The 18,382-nt window shown below is 39.1% G+C and overlaps 1 protein-coding gene across 1 annotated transcript in view; it reads right to left on the reverse strand.

The window, feature by feature from the left end:
- Positions 1–18,382, reverse strand: part of LOC306903884 (uncharacterized protein) — a gene marked incomplete at both ends in the record, with an annotated part of 114,539 nt that overhangs the window by 45,508 nt on the left and 50,649 nt on the right. The window contains 2 exons of the mRNA XM_079473424.1: positions 1,921–1,956; positions 5,545–5,589. Of these exons, the coding sequence (XP_079329550.1) occupies positions 1,921–1,956; positions 5,545–5,589 (81 nt within the window). The remainder of the gene's footprint in view (positions 1–1,920; positions 1,957–5,544; positions 5,590–18,382) is intronic.

An 18,382-nucleotide genomic window follows, 5' to 3' on the forward strand; every position in this document is an offset into this window, starting at 1 on the left:
GGAGTAACAGTACGTCCTTCAACTTGCAGGTTATAATCCGAAATATTCAATTTACGTGTTTTTAATTACCAAACATGCCAAATTGGCAAACATAACAGGAGATCTAGCAATTATTTGTGTGCGACAAACTCTATACTTTGTATTCGGCGTGTCTTCCATTAAAATCCAAAACATCACAAAAACAAGAATAATCAACATTTATTTAAATAAGCGGTTACGAAAGAAAATGTATAAAAGCATTTGTGAAGTTTATGCATAACAACTATCTACTAATTTAATATCTACTAATTTAGCTTTAGTTTAAAACAACCTTAAGACATCCTCCAAGACCAAATATCATCTATAAAGGTGCTATGTGTAATTTCTTTCGAGGATTTATTACAGAAATGCAATATAACACCCATAACTGCGTCTTCAGAGGTGTATAAAGACCTTACATAATGAAGCGTTATGTTTTTATTGGCTTATAATGACCTATGTCTGTCTACATACAACGCAGGTCCCCTTGCATGGAGTTCTCCATGTTGTTTCTACAGTAGACCTAAACAGACAAACTGCTCTAAAGAGCGTGTTTTGTAAATACATTATCTCCTTCGGCAAAGAAAAGAAAAAATGTGACAACATCTTAGTTCTGTGTCAGCCACCGAAATGCTTTGAAAGGGAGGGGTGGATAGCAGTTGGTTGCAATTCGCAGCATCACCACTAGATGCTGCCAAATCTTATACACTGGACCTTTAAGTGTAAATGTGTCACTCTTTTAGAATGTTCATATATATTTTATTGGAAAACACTGCAACAATTCAGATTACAGAGAATGATTTATAACCCTGAGGACGATACGGTCACTGTTGACTGCGTACCATTCTTACACGCAGAAGTCCTTCAACATGAGGAGACCGTGTAGCTTATACATCAGAGGAAGGTTAAAGGCTGGACAGACGGGCCGTACACCATGAAACCTGACAGCGCCGAATGTGTGCTCATGGGTAAAGAAGCGTCATGTAAACACTCACTCTTGCTCCCTTTAATTTATATATTTATATACTGTATATTTATATTCATACACTGTTGTTGCCCCCGGTGAGATATGACACCCCTGGGCTTTATGAAAATTATTGCAGACCTTTCGCAAAAGCACTGTTCATAATTACCATCTGTCAGGCTCAAGTCTGTGGAGCGATTCAGGCCGCCCGTGTGTGTGCGCGCTTCTGGATGTTTAACATGCCGAGCAGACAGCAAGCGTTTGACTGAAGGAAGCCAATTGGTAGGATGAGAGTGTGTCCTTCCGTGTACCTGTGTGTTCTCAGGAGGACAGTTCTGGGTAAATGCCGTCTCTTACCTGACCAATAGACAGACACTACAGAATAGGCATCTCCCAGGTAATAGATTCATAGACTCAAGTGTGCCTTTATTGCCACAAGGCCCAGGAGAGTTTAACAGACAACACTTGTGTAAACGGTTAAAGGTCCAATGTGTAATTGTTTCTAAAATCCATTGACAGAAATGCAATATACCATACATAACTATATGTTCAGAGGTGTATAAAGTTACATTTGCATCAGCTTTTAAAATGGATACTTTAGCCAAAAATACCCTTTGGTCATTTCAAATCTGTATGACTTTGTTTTGCAGAAAGCAAAAGAAGATATTCTGAAATATTCTGGTAACCGAACAACGGCGGTACCTTTCACTCCCATTGTATGGACACAAAACCCATGCAAGTCAATGTTTACCGCCATTATGCGGTTACCAACATTCTTCAAATGATCTTCTGCAGAAAAAAAATATCCAAAATGACAAGGGCTTGAGTAAATGATGACAGAATTTTCATTTTGGCTGATTTAAATTTGGATATGAGGAAGTATTAAAAACTAAAATGCGCAATACCTTTCAAACCTAAAACACACAGCTTTATCTTACCTTATTGGCTTTAACATCACATGTTCCAGGTGGACCCTGCGTAAAAAAAGAAAAACCAATTAAGTCACTTATTTTAGTCATTTCTAAACCAATGGGATAAAAGAGATCTGCTAGTGAACAAATAACAAATTCAACAGGCAATTCAGCTCCGAGATGCCAACCAGGACACAGCTTTCTCTGCCTATTATACTCTGCCGCCCACCACTGCAGCAACAACACCTGTAAATGTCCCCTACAAAGGTCACTAAACACATCAGCTCAACTAAATATCGAGACAGATAAGACCTCCCGGACTGCACATTCCTTGACACCCGGTGGTAAAAGCGAGAAGCCGGGGGAGGCTGCCTGTGACATCCGGGGGCCTCATCCCCACTACAGACGAGTGGCGACTCATAAATGCCAGCTCCCAGGGACGGGAGCAAGGTTGGCACATGCCATGGAAATGATCAGGACGCTGCCATTTTCAAATGTCACTCTCGAATCCACTTCTCTTCCGAGTCTTATGGCTTTTCTTCACTTAATACGATGAGGAATCATATGAGGAATGACAGAACCTTCTGGTGTTTGCCTGTGTACATGCACATCAAACTAAAGGGCCTGCTGAGCTCGGGATTAAGAGATGAAGTGCAGTTTTTAAACAACGTGCGATTGACTTTGTAGTTTAATGAACTGCTAAGCGATCATTAAGTGTGGCGACGTATAAATCATTTATTTTCCCCTGGAAGAAAGTTTGGGTTCCTGCAAGCGTGTAAGATTGCAAATGACACATCTGGGATTCAAATTCTAATTAAAACCTGGAAATAAACAGAGGTTTAGGAAAACAGAATGGAAATAAGCAGCATTATGACATCATTTCAAGGTCACTAACCAAGCATAGGCAAAATTGTGAGACTGTACAAAAAGCATCAAGGGTAATGTCCGCAACGGTTTTAAAAAGCAGTCCATCCATAAATTATAACAGCAGATGTCTGATGAAGAACCCGCTAGAGGCCAAAACATGTTCTAATCCAATGACGTTACACATTTCTCCCTATCAAGTGAGTGTTGAACCTCCTTTTCCAGAAAGAAAACTGTGATGTTGACCTGTCATGATTCTGCCACATCATGTCAGGTTTCTCTTGGTCTAGTGGCAGTATCATGACAGAACCTCATGTTTAATGTGGATTGAGGCAATCATTGTTTATTTGGCTTGCCATCTGTCTCTGTTCCCACCCTCTCGTCTCCTCGTTATTGATTCATGCCCTTCACTTGTTCCCCTCTTGATTTGGTCCCTTATTTAATGCCCTTGTGTCTTATAGCTTGTGCTGGTTCATTGTGGTTGTTGGGTGAGTTCCTGTGTCTGGTTCTGGTCTGGTACTGGTCGTTCTTGCTAATAGTTAATTTTAGTGTAGTTAGTATTAGTCCTGTCTTGATATCATATCCCCCTGTATTATTATATAACCCTCTCGTGGGTTTTGTTTTGTATTTATTATTAAAGTCTTGTGTTAACAACATTTTTTTGTAACTAATTACAAAAACCAAAACGGGGAAGCACAAGAGTCCTAGGGAAGGGGCACACAAGAGTCCAAACGGGGAAGTCCAAACAAGGACCCGATAGCCGGCAGGACACGGACTGGATAGAGCTGCACCTGGGCCCTCTGTCTGTGTCAATCCACCCTATTTCAAGACACGATCGAATTAACATTTATTTTGAACAAAGATGTCCATTAAAACACATAGAATAATGATGAACACTGGCCTTTTTTTCACCTCTATATGTGTAGCCAAAAGCAACTAGCCGAGGGCAAGGTAAAACCCCTAAAGCCACGCGTAATTTAGAGACTGTGGCGTGTGTAATTTTTACATCATACACACGTTTCATATTGATTCCCGGGCTGAGATGAGATGACTATTTATCAAGCAGTAAACTAGAGCCCTTTTGAGAGCCTCATCAGGTTCTTCAATAACGTTTACGCATGGCACCGCTCTTAATGTGCCCCTCTGGGCCGCTTGAAATTGTGATTTGAAACGATGAGCCACATGCGTGTGTGTGAAGGAGATTTCACGTAATCAATAGAAAATAACTAAATTCAGCTCATCAGGGGACTTGTATAGAATATACACTATATGGACAAGTGGGATGTTCCCTTCTAATGGACATGAGAATTGTGTGCTTGTCATTTTATATCAACAGTATGGGCAGGGCTCATTTTTTATTTCCACATGACAATGAGCCCTTCCTTACATCATCCGAGCTCAGGCCATAATTAACAACATCCCTTTATCCAAATTTACCTAACTCTATAGAATCTATAGAAATATAGAATCTTATAAAACAACTATTCAGAGCAAGTTAATGTGCCTCATCTCCAACATTTTTAACGGTAACCAAAAGGACACTGAAATGGTTATGTTCAATGCAATTGTCTTGATCGAAGTAAAAAATATACATGTTTAGTTTCAACATGATTCGATCTTCAGACACTCCTCCATAAAATACTGAAGTACCAGATTTTAGAAAAATGTCCCACATTTCGTTATTTATGTCTAAAAATATGTACATTTGATCAAATTTCTCATGAAGCCACATTTAGACCCCTTTATCTCTCGGACTGAACCATATAGGGCCTTGGTCAAGTACAAGAATCATTCAGTATTTTACAGTATATTACATTACAAGAAATATTCAGTACCTCGATTTCATTCTACACTTGATACATTTGTATTATATATTTAATATTTTAAAAGGTAGGCCTATATAATACAAAAATGCCACTATCAGCAACAACAGCTAATCTCACACTGCTCCAAATGATTTACCCAAATTCAAACAGCCAGATCACACCTACCTGATCTCATGTCCCTTTTTGACATTATACACCGGATGTCCCTTTCCGATGTTTTATTGACAAATAAAATTGTACACGAGCGTTAATCGCTAATTTCCAGAAATAGCCTGAACATCGAATGATCATTTATCTTTCAGTCCAAAGAACGCAAATGCTTCTTTTGGCACATTCTCCTATAGCTGCTGTGAACTGACAATGAATCTGCCTATACAAACTGGCAAATAACAGGCCCATTCGTCTCACTACAGGAACGCAAGTAGCCATAATTCTTCTTTATGGCTAAAATGTACATTTTAATGTGCAAGTTGCGTTTGGTTAATATCTACTGTATATGCAATGATCCATTTGGCATCAGTTGTCGATGCTCGATGAGCAAACTTTAGCGACTGCTATCATAACTTGCCAATAGCTCACCTGCGCGATTTATGCCTGAGATCCGAGCGGCTGGTTGTTTAAAAGAAAGTGTTTTACGTTTTAAACCTCACTTAATGCATGCTGTGAAGCCATCCGTGAGATTATCAGATCAATAATGTTTCAACAGAACACGTTGGATGAAAACAGCAATATTCTTAGCTGGATATCAGGTGAAACAGCGTTTTAAAAATGTAAAGGTGTTTTTGCTTGCCTGCATGTGACAGAAATGATTCAAATGGGAAAGTTCACAGCACGGTGCAAATCTATTATTTCACCAGCTGCAAATAACAACACAAACCAAACTGGCTGTCTTTGCAGGCATCATGGCAGCTTTCTAGACGGGGTGGATTATTCTTAGAGAACAAAAAGAGAAATGGCTTACCGATGGTCCCGGTGTCCCCGGTTCCCCTGTTTTTCCTCGTCGGCCCTGCAAGACACACAGAACCAGAGCGAGAAATGACTGAGTGATTCAACAACAGGTTCATGTTTGGCTTTGCTTGGTGCACTCTGGAGACGACAATGAGATGAAGACAGCTCCTCTTGTTGCAGTGACTAATTTACTTTTAATGAACAGAAAGAAAACAGCTTAATTGCAGAGCACTGTGTGGTGCGACCCCCTCCGCACAAGTTCCCGACCTTCTTTACAGCTGTAACAAACCCCGGCCACATCAATCAAGCCAGGCCTACGGTGACAAACAGGCCGCGTGGCCCCCAACGCTCGCCGGGAAATTATGGACTATTCACAAATATAATAACCGCCTTCAGTCTTAACGCTTGAACGTACAAAACGGTGTGAGGAGTGCGTTAGGCGGGTTCATTGAAAGCCATCAAACCGCCAGTCACCGGTTTAATTTTCGACACGGCGCGATGATATGAACGTATCGGAAAACTGACATAAAGACAGCCGGTGCGGCAACCTCTGGGAAATTACTTTCCACATTGTTCCCTGATGAATGAGCCGGATGTTTCTTTGATGGTTGCATCGTTTCTAAATGAAATGTATGGAGACGTCTTATATTCAAGGGTAGCGTGTGATTTTAGCAGTATGTACAGCGCTATTAATAATTCACCAGGGGGATGCGGAGGACCACGCTGTTTTGTCTTTGTGGCGAGTGTTTGAGAGAACGGTGGCCACGGCTGGATAAAAGAGGAAAAGTGCATAAAAGCCAGCGGCTCAGGAAAATCATCAGAACTGTTCATTTCCATAATCTTTGATTCAATTGAGTTCATCCATGTTTTCGATTTCATTACCTGGAACATAATGAGCTGACAAATGAACGAACTGCTTTCATCATCAGGTCTTGTGTGCATACTGTATGCGTCACAGGAAAATAATGAATACACAAACCGGGTGCAAATTAGTGTTGCATTACTTTTCTAAACATTAAGGGAAAAACATATACGGTCCTTAATATCAATGAGATTAAATGGAGAGTAAATCCAAATATTTGCTTGAGTCTCCTATGTCTCGGATAGCAGAAAAATACTCACAAATGTCAAAAACTGAGCGTGCTATCACAGGTCAATATTATTGAAGATCTCAATATGAACACAACGAAACATATCTTATCAAATTTAACCAAAGTCCGATTATTACTTCTACAATCTGAATTCATTTTACAAATCCATAATCGTTGAGGAAAAGTTCAACCAAAAATGAAAAATGAGTTGAATTCTATTCCATTCCCTTCAATACAATTTTCGATTTCAGTTATGTATTCCGGTTCAATCTCAATTTGTACCATCCATTCATACCACACACATACGGTATCTAAGCTAATATAGAAAATAGTGCCGTAATGTAATCATAATTATGTTTGTTTTGCTAGGTGAGGCAGATTATACACAATATGAAAAATATTAATTAAAAACAGTGATATGCAATTCCCACCGCTCTGAAAGTTTATATCTATCATCTAATTATACAGCTGAATGAAAATCAGGCCGGTTGTTAGGAGGTAATAATATGTTGATGTGATGTAGGCGTCGGTGAAATAGGTCAATGAAGGGTTTGTTCCAATTTCAACCTCTGCTTCCTCAAAAACACGAGACAATAAAAACTATTCATAGCCATGCGAATAAATATTTCATTTACGCGATTATTTCAAACATATGTTGAAAAATTTATTTTTAATCATCATCTTTTTTCCTATAAAATATCCGTTGAGCCAAAAGATTAAGCCAATCGAGTCAAAGATTATAGATCGCATACAAGTAAATCAAGTTCAACTTTATATTTCAACTCCATTTGCAAAAGCAGATAACTCAGTCAACATAAAATTATGTTCAAAGAATATCAATCAAATTGCGAGTGGGTTCTTTAAGTAAGTGATTAAGTAATAATAAGAAGAAACACAGCTAACACAATAAAACACCATGAAAACATAACATAATAAAATGAACTTTTAAAATGAGCTCTATCAGCTTTTGCAAATAAACTCTTCGTTTATGCATTTTACCGATGTTTTATTCAAAGTGACTTGCGGTGCACTATAATGTATTTTATCAGAACGTTATCAGAATGTCATCTGGGTATTAACCCACAACCCACAACCCACGCTTAACATTCTTATTCTTTGCCATCTTCTTTTTACTTGCATGTAATGTCAGTTTGCCTGTACAGAACGATGCTGTGGGTGGTCGCTGTACAACTGCTAAAGCTTGTGCGATTTTACAAAAAAGTGATTTGGATTTTATGGCTCCCTCTATCCAAACACTGTTCAAGCAATAGTCCAGTCGATTAGATAACAGACAGCACACCTTTCCTCAACAAGCCTCACAACTACACACCATACCACACCATCTATGTAGCACAAATGATACAAGACAAGTTCCACAGTCAAGCGTGATACTTAAGGTCAGGGGTTTGCTTAAATGTCAATAGCCATAGCAATACCAAGCTTAAAAACTTCGAACCAACCGATTTAAAAAAAAAGTGGTAAATAAACGCATTTACAAAGCTGCCCCATAGCCACCATTAAACCCACATACATTACATCAAGATCCACAAGTTATCTGTATAAGTTTGTGTAGGAAAAATGTACTGTACAAAAGAGAAAAAAAATGAATACACCAGAGAGCAGAACCTATACAACGCCTACGGCTGCTAGTAGACCCGGTCAGCCGAGGTCACTGCCGCATGACAGAAAAATAGAGATCAATTGTGTGACACTTCGCCCTTCCACACAGACCACAGATCACTCACATACATCACCTCTTTTCTGGATCAGCCCCTGCAATTTCTGTTGCTATGCAACACCCGGTGACCTGTAAGTTTGACAACATCCAAGGCCTTGATTATTATTTGCCGTCTTGCAGGGGGCGAATTCTTCGCCAGGTCACCGGTGTACTTTAGAGAGCAACCGCTGAAGGAGGTGGTCTATCCGAACTGTCTTTGTATGTGTGTATGTGGGCAAGCGAAATGTATAAAGATTGATGATAGACTTGATGATATATTCACATGCACAGATTTATCAACATGCAATTCCATCTAACTGCAGTGATTATATACCCTGAACATTGCAATGTATTGAAAATGTCCATTTATGTGTGCATGACTATACATTACGCTTTTTAAGGTGTATGTGTCTTTTAGATAATGGTGATGGTTTACTGCTTTAAAGAAAAACATCAAATTCTTCCATCAATCAATGTCATGTCATTTTAAACTTAATCTTTCTTCTGCAAAACACAAAGAAGATATTTTGAAGAATGTTGATAACCAAACTGGAATGGAATGACTTCCGGTTTTTTTTGAGAACATTTTGTGCTCCGCAGAAGAAAGAGTCATATACAGGTTTTGAACGACACAGGGGTAAATAAATGATGACAGATTTCTGTGAACTATCCCTTTAATTCAATTTACTCCAAATTATACATTAAAACATATAAAAAAATGTAGTATATTATAACGGATCTGCAATACATCTTACAGTAAACATACTTAACAAACTTTCTTTACGTGCTCCTTTCTTTTTTCCTATTTTAATAACCCCGACTCCGGTAACATTTCTACCCCGGGAAGAGCTTCTGGTGGCATTACCATGCGCTTTTATCCGCAGTCTCTTTCTGGTCAGTAGGCAATGGAGAATGCCAGCTTACCTGCTGAACAGAGTACACTATGAGGGAGGTTGCTTACATCCAACACCTCCTCTGTCTCCCCAGAATCCGAGCAAACAAACTGTGACCCGGGTAATCTTTAAAGCAGAGCTGTAATCCTGATCTAAAATGTCAACTGTTTCTCTGAGATCTTGCATGGGTCAGGTGTCACGGCTTACGGAATATCTGCTTGAGGGGAGAGGAAGTACAGGCCGGAAAGGGAAAAATGATAAAAAGGTAAAAGCACATCTAGCATTTCCAAAACCTCCAGTAATCTGCTGTAAACACACACTCCCCTTCCAAGAGGTCAGGGGTAAGCCATCACAGCTCTATAATGTGTGCCATTAAAGCATCGTCTGTAATCCTCCACGCACGGCACACACGTATATTTCCTATTAGCTCTTAGTGTGCTAGGGAGGATGTCGTTTAGTTCCACTGGCTACATTTCAAGATTTTTCACTGTCATGATCAATGTCAGACAATGTGTTAAAAAGCATCAAGGACAGGCAGCTTCATTTGTATGTTTGGGCTTGTTTATGAGAAATATCTCATTCATCAAAAGACAGAGTCAACTCATTTACATGAAGAAAGGCGCACGCAGGCCTTGTTCCAAAGCCCAGTAAGCCTTACTTTGTTTTAGCATAGGCACTAGGGGTGTATCCAGACGGCTATTACACCTTTTTTAACGAAAATGTCCTTTCTGGGATGTTGTACTTTCTAGGTTATAACAACCTAACTGAAATAAAAGCACAAGTGACTGATTTAAAATGCACTTCATACCAACAAGGTGACCGTAAACTTTTCTTTCTGATTTACTAACAATCATGAAAACACAAAACAAATGCACATCATGCAAAAAATAAAGTTCTTCAACGATTGTGTGTCGCGTTGCATTCTTCATTGAAGGATCGATGCAATGCTGCCATTGGTCAAAAGTAGCGATATGTATCGTATATGACAATTAATTTGTATATTTTTATGTTAAAATGAATTTAGATTAATAACATTTTCATCGGGTTAAGCCCATTGCACATTGAGTCCGAAATGTGCGTCCGAAATTTCCGCAGGTTAAAAAATAAATACGACCTCACGTTGTTTAAATCACATTGACACAGCGCCTCCAGACAGGTTCGATTTTCTGCGTTTTTCGCATCCGTTGCAAGCATTTGAATTCAGAGACACTGTACATACGAGCGCCAAATGCGAACATTTCGGACTGTATGTGCAAAGAGTCTTTAGTTTACATAAAGACGGGTAAATTAAACCTTTAATGTAGTCATTTTATTTACAAATGTTCCAAAATAATAATATTTTGGGTAAAAATCTCATTTATGTGTCAGTTTCTTATTTTAACAATTTTCCGAATACTGTGATGCAATCCCAACCGTAAACCCAGTATTGTGTATCGAATCATATCGTTACACCCCTTTTATTAAGAACTATTAGCAGTCAACTTAATACTGCTACCTACCTTCATGTCTCAACAGGTAGTGGTCTATCTTTTGTTGAAACTAGTAACTTTGCATTAGCACCTATTGAACTATTGCTCTTTTATGACATATCGCCTATTACTCCCTGGACTCTTTGCTAAATGACTAAATGTAAATGTAATGTCTGTAACCTGATTAAAAATGCTGCTAGCTCCGAATGTATTTTTTGGAACAGAGCCACGGATATATCAGGACATGACCGAATTGCTTGATTCAATGCGATTCCGTAGCGATCGATATTGAATACTTCTTTACTCATTCATTTAGCTTCCTTTCCGTGTTTTTTAGATATCTCTGAACTTTCCAAAACTAAACAACGTGGTTTATCTGTGATTAGCAAAATAAATCTGCAGAACATGCGTAACAAGCATCTAAACATGACATTATTAAGGTCATATCGTTCATTGCAATATCACAGGTTATCCTAACTGGACAGGTACTGGCCTGACACTTAATAGTCGTTTTCACTGTGTTTAAACGTATTTGGAAACCTCCTGAAACAGACGCAGCAGGACCTGACAGCCACCAGCCGGAGTCTCGTCTCCATGGCTACAGGTTGCTCCTCTAGTGATGTCTGATGAAATGAAGTCTCTTTTGTGCCAATTGATCCCGTGCTCCACCACTGGCGTGACAGTGAGTCATCCGGGAGCCACACAGCCATCTCTGTGTGTTAAAATCCTCCATCGAGGCTACAGACAGATGTCTAGTCAGACAAACAGTAGTTTATACGCACATGTAAACAGTATGTGCGGTATCCAAAGAGTTACCCCCCAAAAGCAGCGAATCACAAAGACTTGTGAGAGGATTACCATGGTAACCATAGTTTGCTCCAAAATATCATTGCTATTTTTACTACAATAAAGGCATGATATCCTGAGTTGTTGCATATTGGATTTGGCCAAACAAATGGATAAATAAAGCCACAGAAAGATAACGAAAATGCATTCATTGTTATTCTTTATACTCTGACGTCTGGAAACATCAATGTATTAAGATTTAACATAAGTTAATTATATTCTAAAACTCATATAAGTTCATAAACTGTAAGACTTCAATGGTTTAAGATGATGTTTACTAAAATATATCTACTATATTTAGATTCTATATCAAAGGAATTAAACAACAATCCTCTTAGACTCAAAAACAATCCAACAGTATGAACTGAAATTCTTGCAGGTTTTTTTATCATTATTTGATTCTTAAGTCTTATTGCATTCTTTATCTGAACCCTGAAGATACTGGAATAATGCCTTGCTATTTCACGGTTAAAAGAAAACTGTGGGAAGAGATTTAAAACTGAAAGATATTCTTTAATGTATTATTTTCTGTTTGTGTCTACAGGGGCTCTTTATCCTATGGAATCATAATAGCACTTTTGGGACCTTCCCTAAAAGATCCAGTTGTAGATTTGTTGGAATACTATGAGGAAATTCCCATTAGGATCTTTAAGGGTTAGCTCTAATTTATGACTGAAATCATTCAAACAAGATTCCACTGAATGAGCTAAAATTCCTGCAGAATGTAATTCTCATTTGAATCCCATTGGATATCGAATCGGCTTTATCAGCCTTGGAATACAAAAGACAGGAAAACCATCCTGATACTGGACAGTTGAAGAACATCATCTGGGGGGGATGTAGGAGAATGAAATGGCCTACAGGAGGATTATATATTAAAATTATATCCTTAAGAATACTGAGAACGTGTTCTAAAAGAGCTACAGTAGTCTTTGTTTTGTTGGAATACTACAAAAAAACGTACTAAGATGTCATCAAATATACAATAGGATTGATTCAGTACATATGTCTAAACAAAGTCCACAAAAGTAGCGCTGATATACTAGATAAAGACATACACACGTATGCATACTGTACAGCATCACATAATAGCATCCCAGCTGTTGCCATGGTATCCTTTCTCCCTCTGGAGTCGAAGTGATTGATGTCTGCCTTTTGACTGATGAAAAGCCGGAAAAAGTAAGACATCCCAAAACTCGCTTTGATCATCCGGCATCTCGGTCAAACCAGGATACGAAGAGCTAACTTTTCCCATTTCAACATCCATAATTACCAGACAATTGCAATTATCCCGACTGTCTTCTAGCAGCAGGAAAACACAGCTAATTCATTCCTAAATTAAGATTAATTCTGAAATGCCGTCTTTCTCCCTCCTGCAGATGTTTTCTTGCCTTCCTGAGAATTTGGGCTGTGCTATAAGCACACCTTTGGGGCGAGACGGGCGAAGAGCGCTGATAATTTAATTCTGATAACGCACATCTCTACAACATTGCATTTACTGTCAAGCAAGGTCTCATCATGTCCAATACCGTTAGTGTTGTAACAAGTGTCTTTTTATCTAAAGTGACTAGCAGATTCAGTCACCCTGGAGGAACTTGAGGTGAAGTGTTTTGCTCAGGGCACAATGATGATAACACAACTTCTTCACTTCATGGAACCACGATAACCTTGTTAAATATTCAATTTGAACCGACAGCTTTCGGATTAACATCAGCACATTACATCACAACCAGTTAAGAGAAAAAAATTAAATGAATTAATTTGCCCGATATCGTCCCTTAAAGAGGCAATGTGTGATATTAAGGAGGATATATTGACAGAAACGCAATAAAATATGCATAACTATGTTGTGTATAAAGTCCTTACATAATGAAGCGTAATGTTTTTATTGGCTTAGAATGAGCTATTTCTGTTTATACACCGCGGGTCTCCTTGCATGGAATTCACCATGTTGTTTCTACAGTAGCCCTAAACGGACAAACTGCTCTACAGAATACGTTAGACATCTTAGCGTTGTGTCAGCAAACGTAGAAATTATTAAAAGCTGGTGTGACAGCAAAATTGTATTAAAAAACATAAATACATATTCATAATAAGAATATAATATCTTATTAATAGTTTGTTTTCAAAACAAACACATGTATGGCTAGATAGAACAACCCATGTGATAATTGATGTCCCATGTCCTTTATTCCTTTAATAATTTGCATCTCCTATATTCTTCCCTCAATGAGAGCTATCGCTATGCTATACAGAGATCCTGTTTAAATAGTGTGCTCCAATTCAGTCACTTTTGAGGTTCAGTTTACGTTCGAAACCACAGAAGGCGGCTGTCTATGTAGGCAGTAGGCAGAAAGACAGCTTCACTGGGTTTCACAGCAGAGCTTGTAAATACAACAGGCTACTCAAGGTCTGCAAAAAACAAAAACAACGAAAAAACGCAAGGCAAGACCGCTCACCCACGGTACTGGCACACACTGCAAAACTTCAATAAAACAGGATTTGTTCCAGTTGTTTACTGGGGGTGTAAGCTAGAGAGAGAGAGAGAAGGAGAGAGAGAGAGGGGGAGAGAGAGAGAGCTAAAGCTGTCAGCTCTCAAACGCATCTTAACGTTCTTCACCCTTTTCTGAGTGGCACACAATGCAATTATTCAACCCTCCAAACGAGACGGCTGACAGTCAAGAACAGAGTTCCAGCTTGCTCCGGCCAAAACAGAGCTCCGACATTTCTCTCCCTCTGCTTTGTTTGACACGCTCAGATTCAATATGGATGATTTTGTCACTCTCGGGTCTATTCAACACAGAGCATTTCAGGACGAACCGGTAGACAGTTCTTCCGCCGGCCACCGGATGGCGATCTGATTCCATGAATGCTGCCAACAGAAAAGTGAATGAAGGATGTAGTACGAGCCAAGAGGACATGGTACATGAGAAAGACACCGAGTGGATTTACTGTTCAAAAATACGACAAAAATGTGGAAATGTTAAATAGGTGTGGAGAGTGGCCAGCACGGGTGACCATTTTCTATGCCGGTCATGCATCAATGCGAAATTTTAAAATGAGGCATGTTTCATGAAACAGTCACAGAATACGCTTAAAAATAACCTGTTCGAAAAGTGTAATGGAAATAGTTTTTGCTCATTCTCAGGACGGATCTTAATGTCGCTTTTAAGAGGGAAATTAAAGTATCTCAATTAAGAGCTCGTCAATGTTAACAACTTGTGCTAATGTCTTTATGCAAATCAACATTTTTATGTGCTGGAAAAATGATGAATCTTATATTTAGTGCCGAGTCTCATTTCCACCCTAAAATTGCGTGTGGAGGGGATAAACTTCCTCTACAAAAATAGCAAGGTAATCTTACAAAACCTTCTCAAAAGAGAAAATATGACGTTTCTTTGTACATTTTTATATTGAACCTAAAAATGCAAGACTGTTTTATATGGTTATATACGCATGATACACAACCAGAGGTAAATGCTGAATGTATTCTGTTTAAGTGATTTAAAGGGACAGGCTAGCCAAAAATGGAAATTCTTCATCATCTACGTGCTCTTATGTCATTCGTTTTATTTTTCGTAATATTTTCTTTCTTATGCAGAAAGTAAAAGGATATTTTGAAAAAGGTTTGTAACCAAACAGCATTGGCCCCCGTTAACTGATAGTGATTTCTCAAAATATCTCGTGTAGATTGAATCCTAAAATTCATCCTTAAGAATGCAAGAACTCATAAAATGTACACTAGAATGCACAAATACATAAATGGAGTGCAGGTAATGGACACATTTTTGTCCTCAAGAATATAGAAACGTCAAATACTGACATGATGACATCCAAAGTGGAAATGCTCATAAATCGTCCAACTAATTTTGATGCAAATCAAATGTCAACTCTTTATCGATGAAGGTTAGAGTTTTAGGGGTAAAGTTTAGAAAATATAATTCTCTTGATATGAAAAGTGTCTATAAATGACATCTAAAGAATGCCGTCGCTGACGCTGATCGTAATCAGTTATGACCCTAAACATTTTCAGGCAGATCGGTCTTTGTGGAATTGCTCGTCTCAGCTGACTGGAGGCCGTTGAAAGCAACCCTTCAGTGGACTACACAAAGCACTTCGTACTAAAAATGCAGATGAGTGACGTGCGGCTAAGCCCACTCCGCGTTCGAAAGAGCCAACTTTATGAATCCAGATTCTGTTTAAATTAGAGGAGATTTTCTCAAAGCTCCTGTTGTGTTGTATTCCAGGTCTTTAGCGAGCGGATGGGCAGAGTAGATTAAAGCGGAGCACAAACACCATCCGGGGACGTCTTACACAAGTGAGTTTAAAATGACAAGAGGGTGAGTAAATGATGTCAAAATGTTCACTTTCGAGTGAACTATCCCTTTAAGACCCCGTTTGTCACGAAAGCCTAAAAACAACTGTTTTTGCATTCAATGACCCTTCAATGGGTTCAAGGAATAGGGTTGTGCAAATAACACAGTCTCCACCAATCCTCTCCTCCCGAAGAGAGGTCAATGAAGCATCGGAGCTCCTGATTGGCCAAAGGTATCCCAACGCTGGATGCCCAGACGTCACAGGTGTCACATAGCCTGAAAGAAAAGTCCACACACCCCATGATGTCAATAAAACCATAACTGTAAGGTCACAGTTCTACCCCCTGACCTTACCGGACAGCAACTGGACTGACCCCGCCGAGCGCCAGTACGTGGTGCTACAGAAGCCCCTTGGTCCAAAACTGTTCCCTTGGGCTACTGGAACAAACAAGGTCAGGCAACAGAGACACACAGCAGGCAAGTGTGACAACTGTTATTGTAGTTGGTAATCAAAGAGGGTGCGAATGTTCAATGATAGAAGACTAAATGCTAATCAGGCAATTTGCTGTCATCTAGACAATTAGCTTTACTGTATACAAACATCAGTCAGCAAGCGTGTGTGACGGAGCCATGAAAATCGTCGCTATTTAAGTCGTTCCCTTTAGCAATGCCTCATTTCGTTCAGGCGGTGTCTATGTGCCTCCATTGTGTTTTGAAGAAATAGTTCACCTCGAATTAAAAATCTGTTGTGAACTCACAACTACTTGTTACAAACATGTATGACCTTCCCCTCAAGACAACTAGGGCTGTCAAACGATTCATCACGATGAATCGCATCCAGAATAAACATAGTGAAGCGTAATTATTCTTATGATTATATTGGTTAGGTATCATATACATCTGTGTCAATTTTTTTAAGCAAATTTTGTACGTTTTTGGTGCTTAAGGACATTGAAAATGATACGATAACTTTTATGTATAATACAAATAGAAAAGCTGTTAAAACCGTGAAATTATTTAATGTGTAATGTGTTTTTTGTGATCATTAATGTAGACTCTTGGCAGTATGTTATGTACTGTATGTTATTTTGAGCAATACAAAAATCCAGAATAAACTATGTCTGTGTAAGGTGCATATTCATTTTGTATGTATAAGCACAAACATACATGTATAGATATTTGGGAAATATTTACATGTATGTATTCATATTTACCAATATTTAAATGATATATAAATGTGGATTCGTTTGAATATTTTCTATTTTTCTTAAATATATGCATGTTTGTGTACAATGCAAAATCACACAGACACATATTATGTAAAACCAAGCTTTTATTCTGGATGCGATCACGATGAATCGCTTGGCAGCCCTAAAGAAAACTTAAAAATGTTTCGTATGACGAAAGAGAATGGGGACTTGGGCTGTTTCATTTCTAAATGAATAAATCTGAATGTATCACTGCTTGGCCAACTTTCAAAGTCTTCTGAAGTTGTACGAACGCTTAGTGACAGAATCAAAAGACTTGAAGTACAGCGCATAAATCATCCAGACTACTTTCACCGAACCGGTTTTGGTCATTTTGGAGCTTGACGGGCCGAGACCTCATTCATTTTTATATTATGGAAAAGAGACCAAGTATATTCCACACCGATCCGGACTGACATGAGGGCGATTAAATAATTGCAGATTCTTCATTTTGGGTGAACTGTTCCTTTAAGTCGGAGTCTGACCGTGCCGCAAGCTCTTACTCATTCAAGCGACATGTTCTGACCTACATTGCCCCCCTTCGGTATCACAGGGTGAGTTCATTTAAGTATATCACCCTTCACGCAAACACACCCTGATTGTGTATCTAGTCAGTAACAAGCACAATCAAACCTTCTGCTTCCCTCAAGGTCTCGGGTCGCCCGTGCGGCCCCTTTAATTAACTGGCCGCTTAATGTGTTTATCCCATGCAAGCGTGGCCGCCGCCGCACCGAGTCACTCTGGGAAAAGGCTGAGACAGTGAGATAAATCATCACTCGCCACATCTGTCCCCAGTCGCACCCATCCATCCTCCCTCTCTTGCATTTTCCCTCTTTCCCCATCCGAGACTCAAGCAATTCTTTTCCTTTGGGTGAACCGTTTATCTCTGTCTAACTCTTCCACAGACTGCTGCCATAGGTTAATATTACATGCTCAGATCTATTGCTCAGATAATAGCGCCGTGCGACAAGGTCGCTACACCGGGTTCCGCAATGTTAGACCACAAATAGTTAACTGAAGGCAGCCTACCTGTGAAGGGCATAAATCTACTGGTAAACTCCCAGCTGTGGGACGCCTCAAGTGTTAACATCTCCATGCGTCCTGGCTGTTGAGCACAAGTTGTTCCAGCGTTTTATTTCACTGTAAATTATCACTATGCTAATACACACGGGACAACCGCACAGTTGCTGTCGAAAAGTATGTTCCACCCTAATGTTTTTAAAAGGCAAAATTAAGGCCAGCGGGTTGCAGATATTTGGGCAGTTGAGAAAT

Source organism: Barbatula barbatula (genome assembly GCF_947034865.1).
Source record: "Barbatula barbatula genome assembly, chromosome: 14".
In the NCBI taxonomy this organism is placed as follows: domain Eukaryota; kingdom Metazoa; phylum Chordata; class Actinopteri; order Cypriniformes; family Nemacheilidae; genus Barbatula; species Barbatula barbatula.